Raw genomic sequence first — 15,963 nt, forward strand, 5'->3', positions numbered from 1 at the left:
GATGTTGGCGCATTCTGAGATCCATTGGTGAAAGTTTAGTACCAAGAGGTTAGCATCTACGGTGAGCGGTGGAGGAGATTTGTTGAGGGTGTTGGCAAGCTGTTCTTCAGTGATCGGCTTACATTTTCTGTTTGAGGCTCGAAGTGTGTGGAGGTGGATGGTCAGTAAGGGGATGGTGAAATGGGTCCAGTGGAGATGTTGTCAACGGTGATGTTGTTGATGGTGGAAAAAATGGCATAGAGTGTGTGTCCTGCGATGTGTGTTGGCGAGGTGACCAGTTGCTTTAGTCCTATTGTGGCAAGGATGTCGAGCAGGGAGGCGGTGTTGGTGTCATCACTGCTGTCAATGTGGTAGTTGAGGTCGCTGAGGAGGAAGTAGGTTGAGAAGACGAGAGCGTGAGGAGAAATGATGTCGAAGATGGAGTTGTTGAAGGCTGGACGGGGGCAAGGTGGCCTGTAGATGAGGGTGCCGTGGAAGATTGACTTAGGTGCGACGTGTATCTGGAAATGGTGACGTGTATCTGGAAATGGAGGTTTTCCATGAGGGGGGAATGTTCTTTTGCATTGGTTGTCAAGCGGAGGGAGGATTTGTGTACGATGGCCAGGCTGCCACCTGGGCAAGAAGGCCGGTCTTTGCGTAGCAGTTTGTAGTAGCTAAGGATGGCGATGTCCGGTGCAGATGCTGGGTTTGTCCAAGTTTCAGTGAGGAAGGCAATGTCCGGGTAGGTGAAGGTCCAGCAGGTTCTATGGCATGTTTGTGGAGGGAGCGAATGTTGAGAAGGATGCAGCTGAGAAGCTCTGGGTTGGTGTTTGATGGTTCCTTGGTGGAGGGTCTGGTGTTTGGTGTTGGGTGGGTTGCGGTGGCAGTGGAGGCAGGAGAATGGTCCATGGGTGTCTCTGGGTGTTGCGAGACGGCAGGCAGCGGATCGTCCTGTGTTCAGCGTGTGGAGGGTCTTCGCGTTGTAGCGATGGAAGGTCGGACGGCCAGGGATCATGGTGCTGGGCCTGATCCAGGTGCGGAAGGGCTCAGACAGGTTTGCCTTTGGTGCGCCAGCAAGAAAGGGAGGGAGGTGGGGTGTCCAGTCAGGTGGAAGGGTGGGAAAGCGCTTCGCAGGGAGGGAGGGGGCAGGGCAGCAATGGTACGGGAAAATACAGAGAGAGTGAAAGGAGAGAGAAAGAGACAAGAAAGAAAGAAAAGAAAAATGAGCAAATAATAACTAGAAGTAATAAGCAGAAGTAAAGAGAGACAGCAAGATACTTACATACAGATGGCCACCAGGCCACCAGGGATGAGGAGCAGGAGGGAGCCTGTGGGTGGAGGTGGACCTCGAACTGAGAGTCAGGCAGGCTGCCTGTTCGGTTGCAGCAGAGGCAGTAGCAGCAGCAAACAGGTGGAGCTGCACAGAGGAGGGCAAACAGACGCAGACCAGGAGGTGGGCAGACGGAGGAGCAGAGCTGCCTCTGGGCGAACTACAAGGTAGAAAAGTAATCCTGGTGTGTCCATGCACTACACCCTGAAGACTGCAAAGCTAATTCAATGGTCCAGGGGAAAATGAAAACTAGGGTCTATGCAAATGTAGGTGATGGGCTCAAGAGTAATTACTCAGTATGGTGAGCTTCTTCCACTGCATGAGTGAAAAACAAATTGAGGATTCTATAGAGTTTGGCAGATGCAATACATTTACCAAAAACTGGTGCGTGCCCTGCCCACTCTATTTAGGCATATACATCTGTATATTTAGAATGCATACATCAGTGTACACTAGATATGGTGAACAGGACATCCACCAACGTTTTGCAGATGGCACTCTGAATAAACCCCTTTGTCCTTCCACCTGCAAAAAAAATCCTATCCTATGCCACAGTCTTCTTACCTGCCTCCATCATATAGAGCATCATGCCTAGGCATCAAGCTCTTCCCCATGGTGGGTTTGGAGGATGTCTTAGGAAATACTTATGATTTTAGAAAGACATTAGAAATATGCAGAGTACAACACCAGTAACCTGCGAGCCCTGAACAAGTTGGCTGAATTCCCTTATGGTGAGTTTACACTGCTGTCTTGAAAGTCACTGAACCTATCCATAAGTGTGCCATAAGTGTGTCAGGTCCCTTCCAGACCTATGGACAAAATAATTGTTCTGTCATGATATCCGGCTCCCGAAATATTCGGCCTTGACGTTTCACCAGCATTTCTGATAATGCATTCATTTTTCCCTTTTTCTGTCAGACTGAAGTTTCCCAACAAGTGATTAAGTGCACCCAACTAAAAACAATGGTGGGCGGGCTGAGAAATGGTGTGTGTTCGGGTTGAGTTATGGGAATCAGTTTGGAAAATTTAGGAACAATCTTGGTAGCATTAATAAATACACAAAACCCTAAGAAGGCTAAATAACTTTGCACACCCCTCTTCCCCCTAATATTGTTGCCTAAGGTATGCCCCACTCCTAACATGTGAATCAGTTTAACAGAGATTATATGAGTTTATTTAGTATGCCAACTATAAAGAGTTCCAGGTTGTATATTTCTTATTGTATGTAAACATGCGTAGAAAATTCATTATGTATTTGTCCAAGACGCAATTGATTCATTAATAAGTATTACCCAAACAAGCGGAAGAAAATCAGGGTATTGTAAGCCAGGGTTTGTCAACTTATATACGGGTGATTGCCTCATACTAACATTTGACTAAATTAACACCAATTAATATATCAATGGAATTGGAAGATCACAGGAGAAATCATGAAGAGGAAGAAAGGTGTTTGTTCAACTACGGTTTTGCAACAAAAAGATCAGTCTAAAGGGGTATTTTTGGAAATATATCTAACAATGTTATTAGGCTACTGTTGCATTAGATCTCTGATTATCAAAAATGCATCGAATTGCACAGTATTCAGGAATGTTGAGCTGAGGAGGCTGTCATTACCCCACAGCTTAGTTGTGAAGGATGTATGTAGCCACTGGAGACAATGGCCCTGATTCACAACAGATTTGTCATTACTTAAATCCTACTCACAGCAAACTCTTTGGGCATCGGGCCCAATATGTTGAAGATACATATTTTTTTTAAATCAGCAAAGTCAATCACTGTTTCATATACTTGAAAAGACTGAATACAAGCATCAGTTACATACAAGATAAAAAATATGCTTAATTTTATTATAAGATTGTAATGAGAGATAAAGATGGAAAAAAGTGAATGCATTATCAGAGCCAAGTGATCATATAATACCAAAAATGGAATTATGCCTGTTACATCCCTGGTGGGATTTCGAAACATGAAGAGGATTTGAAGGAGGTTTTGTCAGAGGTCTTTGAAAGCGATAAGGTACTAAACATAGGCTGCCTCTCAATCTAATGCACGAACGGGATTAAAGTTATGACCAAGAAGGGGTCTGTGTGCCTTCACTCTTCTGCATAACCTAAGGGAAAAACAGTACAATTGCTTGCATAAAGTTTCCATTTGGCAACATTCTTCAGCAACATTATATGACAATAATGGTCTTATGTCACCTACATTTGTGGAAGAGATTACAATGAGGGTGTAAAGGTGGCTCGTGGTAATGTGCTGCTGTGGACGGTGATTGCTTGACTTCAAAAGAAGATGTTATAGCGAGCCTTGTGGGAAGTGCAGAACCACATGGAATACTGTCAAGATGTAGAATACGTATTTACCTGTAGAATTCGGGCTGAGCAGTAGAAATGTTCCAATAAAACATATGTCAAAGACTGTGGGCACCGATATCTACGTAAGCATGGACAACGCACACTTACTAAGTTCCAATTCTTTACATATTACTACTTCTGCATATTGGCCATGTACATGTTTATCTCTGGTGTAAATTCTTTCCTAGTACACAATTATTTCATAAATCTGCCTTTCTTTGGCGAGTGCAAAGCTTTTTATTTCTGTCTCTGTCTCTCTCTCTATTTTATTCCTCACCACCTGTACCATGGTCTACACTCCCCATTCTCGCTTTGCCTTTGTCATCTCCATTCCCCTCTGCAGCTCAGATGAGGTGAAGTTTGAGGTCCCTGCCTGCCCAGGACTTGAAGCTGATGCAACTCTGGACCTCGCCTTGTACCATGAGACTGAAGGAATAGTAGCAACCGGCGAGCTTCACATTCCCTGGGTAAGATCTGTAGCTCCTCTGTCCCCAGAATTCAGTGTTTTTTTGTACCACCTTTCAGCCTTGGCTTTGATCGCCCCTGTATTGCTGCTTCACTTCACAAAGTCATCACTGAGGATATGGCTCCTTCATTTTACCAATTTACGTGTTTGCTCCTTCTAATAACAGATCATCTCCCCTTGCTCTTGCTGCCGTTTGTTGTTAGTGTTTTTCCAAGCATCTTTCAAGGCCAGTAATTCACTAGATAAACCTCTAACCAACCATACTTCTCACCCAACTAAATTGTATTGGTTACTGTCTGTAGTCAGGTAACATTTTTACAAGCTCACTAGTATTAGTGTCAGATAATTTAACATAAGAGTTCAGTCTGGAGTTTTTCCATATAAGTACAAATGCTCTTATTAAAACAAAAACATGAAAACTCAACCTAAACTTAGGAAAACTCTACCTAACAGCCAAACAAACTCATGGAAGAAAACAGTTCTATGAATATGTTTTGTGTGAATTGTTTAGTTTATGGTAAAAGATTAAAGTTCCAGTGTCCAGTAGAAGTGGACCAGATCTGATTTGCATATGGCTGATCCCTGTCTGTAATTGCACAGGAAAGCTACAAAGCGATGCACCAGAATACAACCCTGAGCTAAAAGTAATTCAAGCATTTGCCCCAGCTATCCGTTTGCTATGTGAGTCCCTCTAAGTTGAATGGCCAGATGTAGCTCCAAAGCTCCCTGGTGTCAGAGGACAAGTTGCACTTCACTAATGACACCCAACCTCCTCTTTTAGGGCTTGACCATGCCAGATGTGAACATGGCTGGTCCCTTTCTGCAATAGCATGGGGAAACTAAAAATGATGAACTGGGATCAGAAGTGATTGCCAGTCTTGAGATTAATTCAAGTATTTCACCCTTCACCTTTTGTGCTATCTAAGTAAAAGATTTACTGGGTAAGATTGACTTGAAGAGGACCAGAAGTACACATGTTCTGTATACTGTGTTTCAGATTAATGAGTTGGATTTGTTTAATTAGGTTATAGCCGTGCAATCCAAGGGGAGACCATGTCTGTGATGATGGCTGAGCCGACTAAATAAGTGAAAGTAATACTGGGCAGAGGAGAGTTTAAGTTCTGTAAGAATGTGGAGGACTGATAATAACAGGATACATACCTTCTGCATGCTGCTCCCTAAAACAGTGCATTTCTTTTACAATTTTCTACTTAGCTTAACCACCCAAACACCCCCCTCCACCTATCTCCTTTGCAGCACCAGGCCAATGTCTTTTGTTACAGTTTCCTTCTTTAGATTCAGGGGGAAAGCCCTTGCTGAGGATTTGTTTCTCTAGCTCTGTCCCAGAAAAGCACCTATCACTTTTTTTGCTTTCTTTCACTCTTCTGTAGGCAGCGTCTGAGGCCATCACTTTAAATGTTCCTCTCATTGGTGCTGGGATCAGGACCCGCTCCCCCTTGGCATCACTGGGCCTCAATCTTCTCTTCAAGGAGGAAGAACTGCCACGCTTTAGGGACCAGCTCACGCAGGCCTGGAGTGTGCACGAAGTGGTTAGAGAAGCCACAGGTGGGTAAAACTTGTGGAGGAAAGTGGGAAGTAATGGGAACCAGTGTGGCCGTCAACTGGCCTGTGTGTTTAGCTAGCAGATTTGAGCATGCGGAGGCATTAAGCCCATATGTGAATTGAAAGCATGCTTACCACTGTTAGCCAATCAAATAACACTAGCTTGAGATCACTCTTATGATATAGGGCCAGGTGGGAGTAATGCACTTTTAAGAATGTTTTCATAGCTTATAGGAATTCTGACCAAACAGAGGAGCAGAGGGCAACATTTTACAATCAATTTCTCTCTCGTCTAGAAGAGGGCAAGAGATAAATGGGTATGAATTCTGAACTCCATTCATGCTGCAATAGGTGATCTCTCCAAGGAGGGGACAAGGTTGAGCTGGGAATGTAAAGAGACCCATCTTTCACCTTCTACTTTGCTCTCTATTTAGACGGGCCACAAAGTGGACTGAGAAGAACAGTGGGAAAATCTATCATGCTTCGACCCTTGCTGTACTTGTACTATTTGTGTGAGATGCACTTTCACTGCTACTATCCATGCTGTTAGCTTTATGCAAGCCAGTGAAATGTGCATATGTGTGAGAGAAGCCTGGTCTTGCGCTGCCCATGATACCCATACTCTGTGTACATTGAGGGAGGAGCTTGCATTGCTGTTGGGGGTCCTATTAATTTTGAATGTGTGAAGGAACCCTTCACTACTGGTGCACGTTCAGTACGTCCAAGTGTGAAAAGCATGTTTAGCCAAAGGTTCGTATTGACCTGTTGTGTGTGTGTGTTTGTGTGTGTGTGTCTGAAGCTTGCACTGCTACTGTTTGTGCTCTACATACACAATGTATGGGGCAATCTTGTACTAATGTTGCCAGTGCTATCCCTGTCCTTTGTGTGAGGGAAGTGTGCATTGCTGGTGTACCAGATTAGTGTTTGAACAACCCTTGCACTGTTACTACATGTGGTGAACCTGTGAGGTTTGGGTAGGTTGTGTGCGCATGTGTGTGTGTGTGTTTTTAATGGCAAGAAAGCAACTCATAAAATTATTCCTGAAACCTAAATACTAAGGGATAATCTTAAACAAATCCTAGTGTCAATTTATGAATTAAGATGTTAGTTCAGGATCAAGAGAACCATTAGCTTGATTTCTTTTATTTATTTCTATTAGTTTTATTTTCCATGTGAATATTTTGAATGCACTCTTGAAAGTATACTGCAATGTTATTATATATAACTTGGGTTGGGGGCAATAAGATTCTGTAAATCCTGTCAAGGTTTCCATAACAGAATTGCTTGTCAGATCCCCACTTCTATATGTGGTGCCTTCATACACTGAAGGCCTTCAGGCAATGGGAAGAGAAGTTGTTCTTGGCTCAGGCCAGTAATTTGACTCCCAAATGTTTCCTCTCCACTCCTTTGGCAGGGAGAGAGCCTCTAAATGGTCATCCCACAACAAAACAAGGAACACAGTTCTGCTCCTGGGATTGTCTGGAGAGTCAGTGGTACCTTTTCACAGCATCATCTTTGTCTTTTGAGCCGATTTCAGTTCTCCAGAAACTTTAACCAGAGTGTCCATCTCCATCCACTAATCTGTCTCATTAAGGATTTGTAGGATGCCGGAATGAATCCTTTCATTGATGCCCCTCCCTCTGGGACCCATTAGCTCCCCAAGCATGCGCAACACCCTTCATCTCAGCGATTCTGGTAATTCCAGCCCTCACACCACACGTTTCCAGAAAGACAGTCGAAATATTATTACTGAACATTAGTTGTTTTTTCTTCCAGACTGTAGATTTTTAATTATACCCGATTAATTTCAGAGATCACCAAGTGCAAAGAAATGATTGCACGAAGGTCAAAGCACACAAAGATGTGGGCAAATGACCCAGTGGGTTAGTGGAAGATCATCCAGATTCACAATGAGATTTTTAGTACTCATTGAATACAGTCTACTAAACCACACATCTGACAGTGACGTCTAGTTGCAGATTCTGTACCTTAGAATTTCCCCTGGCGTCATTCTGGATCCAGAGATTTTTCTCCAGCAGTGTGTCATTAGGTGATGTCGATTGGCTCTGCATCTGTCGTCGTCCACGCTGGATATGACGTTGAAGGTGTCCTGTATGTAGGTGCCACCAATGTGCGCTGACGTCAGTTCTTTTCTTTCCATGCCAGCCAGCACTGATCTGACGAAAGAGCTACCTCTCAGTTGCTTTTTGTCTGGTCTTTTTTTTATTTGTGATTTTGTCCAAACTTTTTTATGTATTTCTACTCCTGGTGCATCGAGGGATGTCTCCTCAGAAGATCAATCAATCAATCAATCACAGAAATTTATAGAGCGTGCTACTTACCCGTTAGGGTTCCAAAGCGCTGGGGGGAGAGGGGAGAGGGGAGACTGCTACTGCTCGAAGAGCCAGGTCTCGAGGAGTCTTCTGAAGGCGAGTAGGTCTTGGGTCTGTCGGAGGTAGGTAGGGAGCGTGTTCCAGGTCTTGGCGGCGAGGTAGGTGAAGGATCTGCCGCCGGAGGAGGCTCGTTGGATGCGGGGGACGGTGGCGAGGGCGAGGCTCGCGGATCGTAGGTGGCGGGTCGGGGTGAAGAAGTTGAGTCTGTTGTTGAGGTAGGAGGGGCCGGCGTTGTGGAGTGCTTTGTGGGTGAGGAGCTTGAAGGTGACCCTTTTGTTGATGGGGAGCCAGTGGAGTCCTTTGAGGTGAGGGGTGATGTGGCTGTGGCGGGGTGCGTTGGTGATGAGTCGGGCTGAGGCGTTTTGGATGCGTTGGAGTCGCTGTAGGTGTTTCGCTGGGATTCCTGCATAGAGTGCGTTGCCGTAGTCCAGTCTGCTGCTGATGAGGGCGTGGGTCACTGTCTTCCTGGTGTCGGTCGGGATCCACTTGTAGATCCTGCGGAGGGTGCGGAGAGTGTTGTAGCAGGAGGAGGTGACGGTGCTGACTTGTCTGTTCATGGAGAGTGCGGAGTCGAGGATGAATCCCAAGTTGCGGGCGTGGTCGGTGGGCGTCGGGGGGGTTCCGAGGGTGGTGGGCCACCACGAGTCGTTCCAGGCAGAGGGGGATGTCCCGAGGATGAGGATTTCTGTCTTGTCGGTGTTGAGCTTCAGGCGGCTATTTCTCATCCAGTCGGCGACTGCTTTCATTCCCTCGTGGAGGTTGGCTTTGGCGGTGGCAGGGTCGTTGGTGAGGGAGAGGATGAGCTGGGTGTCGTCGGCGTAGGTGATGATGTTGAGGTCGAAACGGCGGGCCACTTGTGCGAGGGGGGCCATGTAAATGTTGAACAGCGTAGGGCTCAGGGAGGAGCCCTGGGGGATGCCGCAGATGATGTTGTTGGCTTCTGATCAGAAGGGTGGGTCTGTGTTCTGCCGGAGAGGAAGGATGATAGATTTTAAGCCTGTGGATCCTGTCATTGGGCAATGTCCGTGACGGATCTGCACCTCATGTGCCTTTAGTGTTTAGAGCGCAACCACAACCTGAATTCGTGCTCTGAGTGCGGGGCTATGAAAGTTTTGAGGGAGCGGTCCCTAAAGCTCATGACGGCCCGGCGCTCAGCTCTGCGTAAGTCCTGATCTCGGTGGAGAGGAAGGTCTCGGGATCGGTTGCAGAGCCCCCACTCCAAGTCCTCGCGGCTGATCAGGTACATCAAGGGATAAGAAGATGTCAAAGAAAGTGAAGCGTTGTTCGACTTCACAACATCCGTCGGCTGATGAGACCAGGGAGTGGGGGCATCATCAATCTAAGCCTCCCCCTCTGCAGAGCCTGCGTCTGGGCCGACTTTGTGCCTCCCTGAGTATCTAGGAGCCAGAGTGACCCCTACCCAACTCAAGGAGTTTCCTGAGGCCAAGCGCCTCATTTTAGGGCAGTCTGACTCTGCTGGTGTGCCTTTGGGCCTCATGGAGTCGGAAGAGGCCCCTTTAGGCTCCACCCCAGCGGCTGTGGCTCCAAGGGGCACCCATGGATCCCTTGCTGGATCTGTACGGGTGCCGGTCATACCACCTCGACCTTCCCCGGTGCTGGCCCCACCCCCAACCTCATTGCCGACTCCAACACGGAGCTGGATGGGCCGAATCTGGCACCAATAGAGGCCTTCCCCTCTATGTCGGATCCTGAGCCTTATTACTATGGCTAGGTTACAACGATTAAGGGTAGTGGTCGCTGGACCCTTTAGAATGCCAGCGTCAAGACCCCATGGACTGGTGTACGGGCCCGGGTGAAGCTAGAGGACTGGATACCCAACCAGACCCTGGCATGCTCTCTCCCCCTACTGTGGCTACGGAGGAGGGAGCTTCATATTCTGTGGTGGTGCAGAGAGCAGCTGAGGTCCTGGACTTTCAGCTCCCTTCAGGACTAACCTCCTGACCGAGGTGCTTCAGCCTGGGGATTCTTCTTCTGAACCCCTGCTCCCCTTTAATGAAGCCCTTATGTATGTCCTACTGGGTACCTGTTCCGAACACAGCACAGGGTCTCCTGTGAACAGGACAATTGCCTGCCACCCTTGCCCGTCATCGGGTGACCCAGGTTTCCTGATGCAACACCCCACCCTGACAGCTTAGTTATCCAAGCCTCCCCCTCCCAGAGCACATTCCCTTCCGCATCCCCGGATAGAGGCTGGACACACTTGGGAAGAAGATGTTTTCTTCCGCCAGCCTGGCATTAGGATCCGTGAACACCACATGCTTTTTGGCCCATTATTCCCACAGGCTGTGGGATACGGTTGCGCAAGTGCTGCCACAGGTCCCGGAATAGGCCCGGGCTGTACTTTCCCAAGCAGTTGCTGATGGGAGAGACACAGCGAAGTTCACAATCCAAAGTAGTTTGAACACGACCAACTGACTGGGCGGTGTGGTTGTATTGACAGTGGCCCTTAGATGCCATGCCTGGTTGAGGATGTCTGGCTTTTTGGGGGATGTCCAAAACAATCTTATGGACATGCCCTTTGATGGCACCCGTCTCTTCGACGAGAAAGCAGACTAGGTGCTTGAGCTCTTCAAGGATTCTCGTGCTACGGCTAGGGCCTTGCGGCAGCCCCTCAAAAATCACAGTCACCTTTTCCCCCCTTTCGTGGCTATGGAAGGGGTGCCCAACCAGGTAAGTTCCCATACAGCCTCCGTGTCCGTCATACTGACCAGCCTCTGTGTTGCTGGGGAGGTGGGAACCACAATCCTCGTGGATCAAGAAACCATGTTTCTGGCCAGTGCACCCCCCAAGCAGCTGCCTCCAAACCTTCACAATCTGACCATTCCCCACCAGGGACCAGTCGGAGACAGGATCCAGCATCACCTGCTCTGCTGGCAGTCAATCATGTCAGACAGGTGAGTTTTGCTGATAGTCTGAAGGGGCTACTCCTCCCCCTCTTCGATACTACCCACCATCCATGCCACCATCCTACAATCAGATGATGGAGCATCACTTGACACTTCAAGAGGAAGTTATGGCTCTCTTGGCCAAGGGAGCTATAGAGAGGATCCCTGTTCAAGAAGTAGGTTGTGGTTGTTCTTCCCGCTACTTTCTGGTGCACAAAAAGGACAAGGGCCTTTGCCCTATCCTTGACCTCAGTCCCCTAATCTCTTTCTCAAGAAGAAGTTAAAAATGCTCTCTCTGGCTCTTTCTGTCCTGGCTCTCAGAGACTGGATTGTAGCGGTGGACTTGCAGGATGCGTATTTGCATATCCCCGTCCTGCCTGCCCACAAACATTACTTGTGGTTCACGGTAGATCACTTTCAGTTCACTGTGCTTCCTTTTGGCCTTACCAGTGCACCTCGGGTGTTCACCAAGGTGATGGCAGTGGTCACTGCTCATCTGTGCAGATCAATGATTTCAGTCTTCCCCTATAGTGACGACTGCTGCCAAAGGCGGACTCAACCCAGGCTGTCATCTCCCACCTCCAGACTACTGCGAACCTCCTGCATTCACTAGGGTTCACTATAAACATGCAGAAGTCACACCTGACTCCCTCTCAGATGCTCCCTTTCATTGGAGATGTTCTGGACACAGTGCAGTTTTAGGCTTATCCTCCAGAGCAGTGAGTCCAGGATACTCAGGCTATGATACCAATGTTTCAGCCTCCATCCTGGATTTTGGTAAGAATGACTCTGAGGCTGCTGGGCCTCATGGCCTCATGGCCTCATGGCCTCCTGCATCCTGCTGATGACTCATCTCTCCGACAAGGTCCAGATCTCGGAGGGAACTGCACAATATCTGCAGTGGTGGCTAACAAACCGTGACTGTGTCATAGGCAGATCCCTCTATCTTTCCCAACCAGATCTGACAGTATTGACAAATGCATCACTCTTCAGATGGGGCGGCCACCTGGGAGAGGCAGAGATCAGAGGCATCTGGTCTCCGGCAGAGTGTGGACTCCACATCAACCTGTTGGAGCTTCAGGCAATCAAACTAGCATTGAAAACATTTTTTCTCTCTCTCAAAGGCAGGGCAGTGCAGGTGTTCACAGACAACATCACTGCCATGTGGTACTACAACAAACAGGGCAGGGTGGGGTTGTGGATGCTTTGTCAAGAGGCTCTGCGCCTCTGGAGGTGGCTGGAACACCAAGGCATATCTCTGGGCGTTAAACATCTGGGGGCTCTTTGAATGCCAGAGCGGACAAACTCAGCGATAATGCTTGGTCAATCACGAATGACATCTCCATCCGGAGGTGGCTTAAGGTCTGTTTCAGCAGTGGGGAGCGCCTTGCTTAGCAGAGAATTTGCAATGTCTGCACTATTGCACGTTGGAGTTTCCAAGGCAGCTATATGCTTGGCGACTCTTTTTGTCTCAAGTGGAAGTCAGACCTCCTGTAAGCCGTTCTGCCCATACCATTTCTGCCTAGAGTTCGCAAGAAGATCAAGAACAACCAGGCCAAGTAATCCTTGTGGCTCCAAACTGGGAATGAAGAGCCTGGTATCCCGAGCTACTGAGCATGGCCATCCATCCTACGATCAGACTGCCCCTTTGGGAGGATCGTCTGTCACAGCTGCAGGGGAGGGTTCTACACCCGAACCTGTCCAGTCTCTGCCATCTTGCATTGAGATTAAGCAGAGGCAGTTGAAAGCTTTTGACCTTTCGCCCGAAGTCTGTAATGTAATCTTGGCAGCCAGGCGTCCCTCCACCAAAACAGTATAGGCCTGTCGTTGGAAGTAATTTGTGGCATGGCGCACAGACAAGTCTGTTGACTTGCTTTCTGCCCCTCTTTCTGAGGTTTTGTTGTTTATCCTTTCAAGTACGAAGCAGGGCTCTGCTATCGGCACTCTCAGAGGTTATCTGTCTCCCATTTCTGCTTTTTTGCGGTTGCCTGATCAACCTTCCTTGTTTAAGTCTCCAATTGTAAATAGGTTCCTCAAAGGCCTTACCCATATGTTCCCCCCCCCTCCCCATTCATTATGCCCCAATGGGATTTGATTTTTGTTTTGACATTTCTGATGTGCACTCCTTTCGAGCCTCTCCACAATTGTCCTCCTAGGCTTCTCACTTTGGAAACAGCCCTTCTTGTGGTCATTACATCTGTCCACAGGGTAAGTGAGCTGCAGGCATTGTCATCTAAGCTGCCCCACCTTTCTATCTATCCTGACAAAGTGGTGTTTCACACTAGGGCTTCCTTTCTGCAAAAAGTAGTCACGTCCTTTCATGTACAACAATCCATCACCTTGCCTACTTTTTTGGCACCCATGCGCCCTTCTAAGGAAGAGCAGAGACTCACCCGCCTGGACCCAAAAAGAGCATTGGCATTCTACCTTCATCATATTAAAGAGTTGTGGGTGGATGATCAACTCTTTGTTGGTTATGTGGGTGCGAAGAAAGGTCAGGCAGTGCAAAAGAGAACCATCTCCAGATGGGTCATGCTCTGCAATTAAATGTGCTACACACCGGCTAAGAAGCAACTCCCTGAGGGCTTGCATGAGCTAAAGCTGCAACCACATGCGTTAGCACAAGGAGTTGCAGTCCTTGATATCTGTCAGGTGGCAACGTGGGCGTTTCTGCACACATTTACCAAACACTACTGCTTAGACAGTCATGTCCGTAAGGACGGTCACTTTGCCTGTTCGGTCCTGCAGGACTTTCTAGTATGATCTTAGTTTGCTGACCCACCTCCAGGGATGGTATTGCTTGGGTATCTAGTCTAAGGTAAGGAATATGCAACTAGAAGCTTCTATTAAATGGACAAGTTACTTACTTTTGGTAATGCCTTTTCTGGGAGAGACAATATTTAGTTGTAGATTCTTTACCGTCCCACCTATCCTCCCCACTCTGTGAACTGATTTCTAGGGACAGGGACACCATTTCAGGGCCATAGTTTTGACGCACCAGTGGTCAGTGTTCTTCATGGCGCTGTGCTTCTGGTGTGGAAAGTCGTGAAAAGAAACTGTCCAGCGCACCAGGGTGGTACCTATATAAAACCCACAACGACCTATCTGACACCGCTGAAGCAGATGACGGATGAGGAACCGATCAACGCCACCTAACAGCGTGCAGGGGTACTACTCGAGAAAGATCTCCAGATCCAGACTGATGCCTGGGGGATAAGGAGTCAGCAACAAGATATTGGGGGTCATTACAACATTGGCGGGCGGCCACAGGGACACCATTTCAGGGCCATAGTTTTGACGCACCAGTGGTCAGTGTTCTTCATGGCGCTGTGCTTCTGGTGTGGAAAGTCGTGAAAAGAAACGGACCGGCGCACCAGGGTGGTACCTATATAAAACCCACAACGTCCTATCCGACACCGCTGAAGCAGATGACGGATGAGGAACCGATCAACGCCACCTAACAGCGTGCAGGGGTACTACTCGAGAAAGATCTCCAGATCCAGACTGATGCCTGGGGGATAAGGAGTCAGCAACAAGATATTGGGGGTCATTACAACATTGGCGGGCGGCAACAGGGACACCATTTCAGGGCCATAGTTTTGACGCACCAGTGGTCAGTGTTCTTCATGGCGCTGTGCTTCTGGTGTGGAAAGTCGTGAAAAGAAACTTACCGGCGCACCAGGGTGGTACCTATATAAAACCCACAACGTCCTATCCGACACCGCTGAAGCAGATGACGGATGAGGAACCGATCAACGCCACCTAACAGCGTGCAGGGGTACTACTCGAGAAAGATCTCCAGATCCAGACTGACGCCTGGGGGATAAGGAGTCAGCAACAAGATATTGGGGGTCATTACAACATTGGCGGGCGGCAACCGCCGCCCGCCAAGTTGTAACCGTCGTGCGTCCGCCAATGCAGCCGCACTCCCGCGGTGCCCATAATGACATCCCCGCTGGGCCAGAGCTGGCTCCAAATGGAGCCGGCGGTGTTGCGGCCGTGCGACGGGTGCAGTTGCACCCGTCGTGCTTTTCACTGTCTGCTATGCAGACAGTGAAAAGCTGCACGGGGCCCTGTCAGGGGGGCCCTGCACTGCCCATGCCCGTGGCATGGGCAGTGCAGGGGCCGGGCCTGCGACTCCCCGTACCGCCAGCCTTTTCCTGGCGGTTCAAACCGCCAGGAAAAGGCTGACGGTAGGGGGACTTGTAATCCCCTGGGCAGCGCTGCACGCAGCGCTGCCCTGGCGGATTATCACCGCCGGGGCAAATGTGGCGGGAAACCGCCGGCACCGCCGGTGCGACCGCGGCACTACCGCCGCGGTCGTAATCCCCTCTGAAGCACCGCCAGCCTGTTGGCGGTGCTTCAGCCACAACAGCCCTGGCGGTCTTGGACCGCAAGGGTTGTAATGAGGGCCATTGTCTCTACCAGGTAAGGTTTTACCGAAGGTAAGTAACTTGTCCATTTATGCCTTAAACACTATCACAGAGATTATTTAGAAAGGTAAATTTACAAGTGCTGACTTACTCGTGTCAGTTTACTACTACACCTATGGGTAATTTACTACTTTTTGCTATTCCCCATCCTTGAGTGTAAAGTTACTCCTAAGTGTAAATGTACATGAGTCTGCCTCCTAGTGGATCCTCCTCCAATGGGATTTCCGAGTGTAAAGTCTCCATCCCTGAAATGAGATAACCTTCCCATGGTAAAGTATTGCGAAAAATTATGAAGTTTAATAATTATTTTAAAAAATAAACATGTTGCAATGTAAAATAAATTTTAAGTTAACTTTAATAAATATTATTAGCCTCTGATTAAAAAAATAGAATACTGCAACTCATTAACTCATCAAATTCAATGTTTAATAAATAATTTATTAAAATATAGTACTTTAATTTATAAATATTATTACTTGAAATAAAAAAAATCCTACCCCCACTACTATTTCTAATTTTAATCATTACTTAGTAAATGT

The 15,963-nt window shown here is 48.0% G+C and overlaps 1 protein-coding gene across 3 annotated transcripts in view; it reads left to right on the forward strand.

The window, feature by feature from the left end:
- Positions 1-15,963, forward strand: part of LOC138284468 (uncharacterized) — a 146,471-nt gene that overhangs the window by 63,016 nt on the left and 67,492 nt on the right. For all 3 annotated transcript variants that reach the window (XM_069223254.1, XM_069223255.1, XM_069223253.1), the window contains 2 exons: positions 4,007-4,130; positions 5,521-5,695. In XM_069223254.1, coding sequence (XP_069079355.1) covers positions 4,007-4,130; positions 5,521-5,695 — 299 coding nt within the window. The remainder of the gene's footprint in view (positions 1-4,006; positions 4,131-5,520; positions 5,696-15,963) is intronic.

The sequence above is a fragment of the Pleurodeles waltl genome, chromosome 3_1 (assembly GCF_031143425.1).
Source record: "Pleurodeles waltl isolate 20211129_DDA chromosome 3_1, aPleWal1.hap1.20221129, whole genome shotgun sequence".
NCBI lineage: Eukaryota > Metazoa > Chordata > Amphibia > Caudata > Salamandridae > Pleurodeles > Pleurodeles waltl.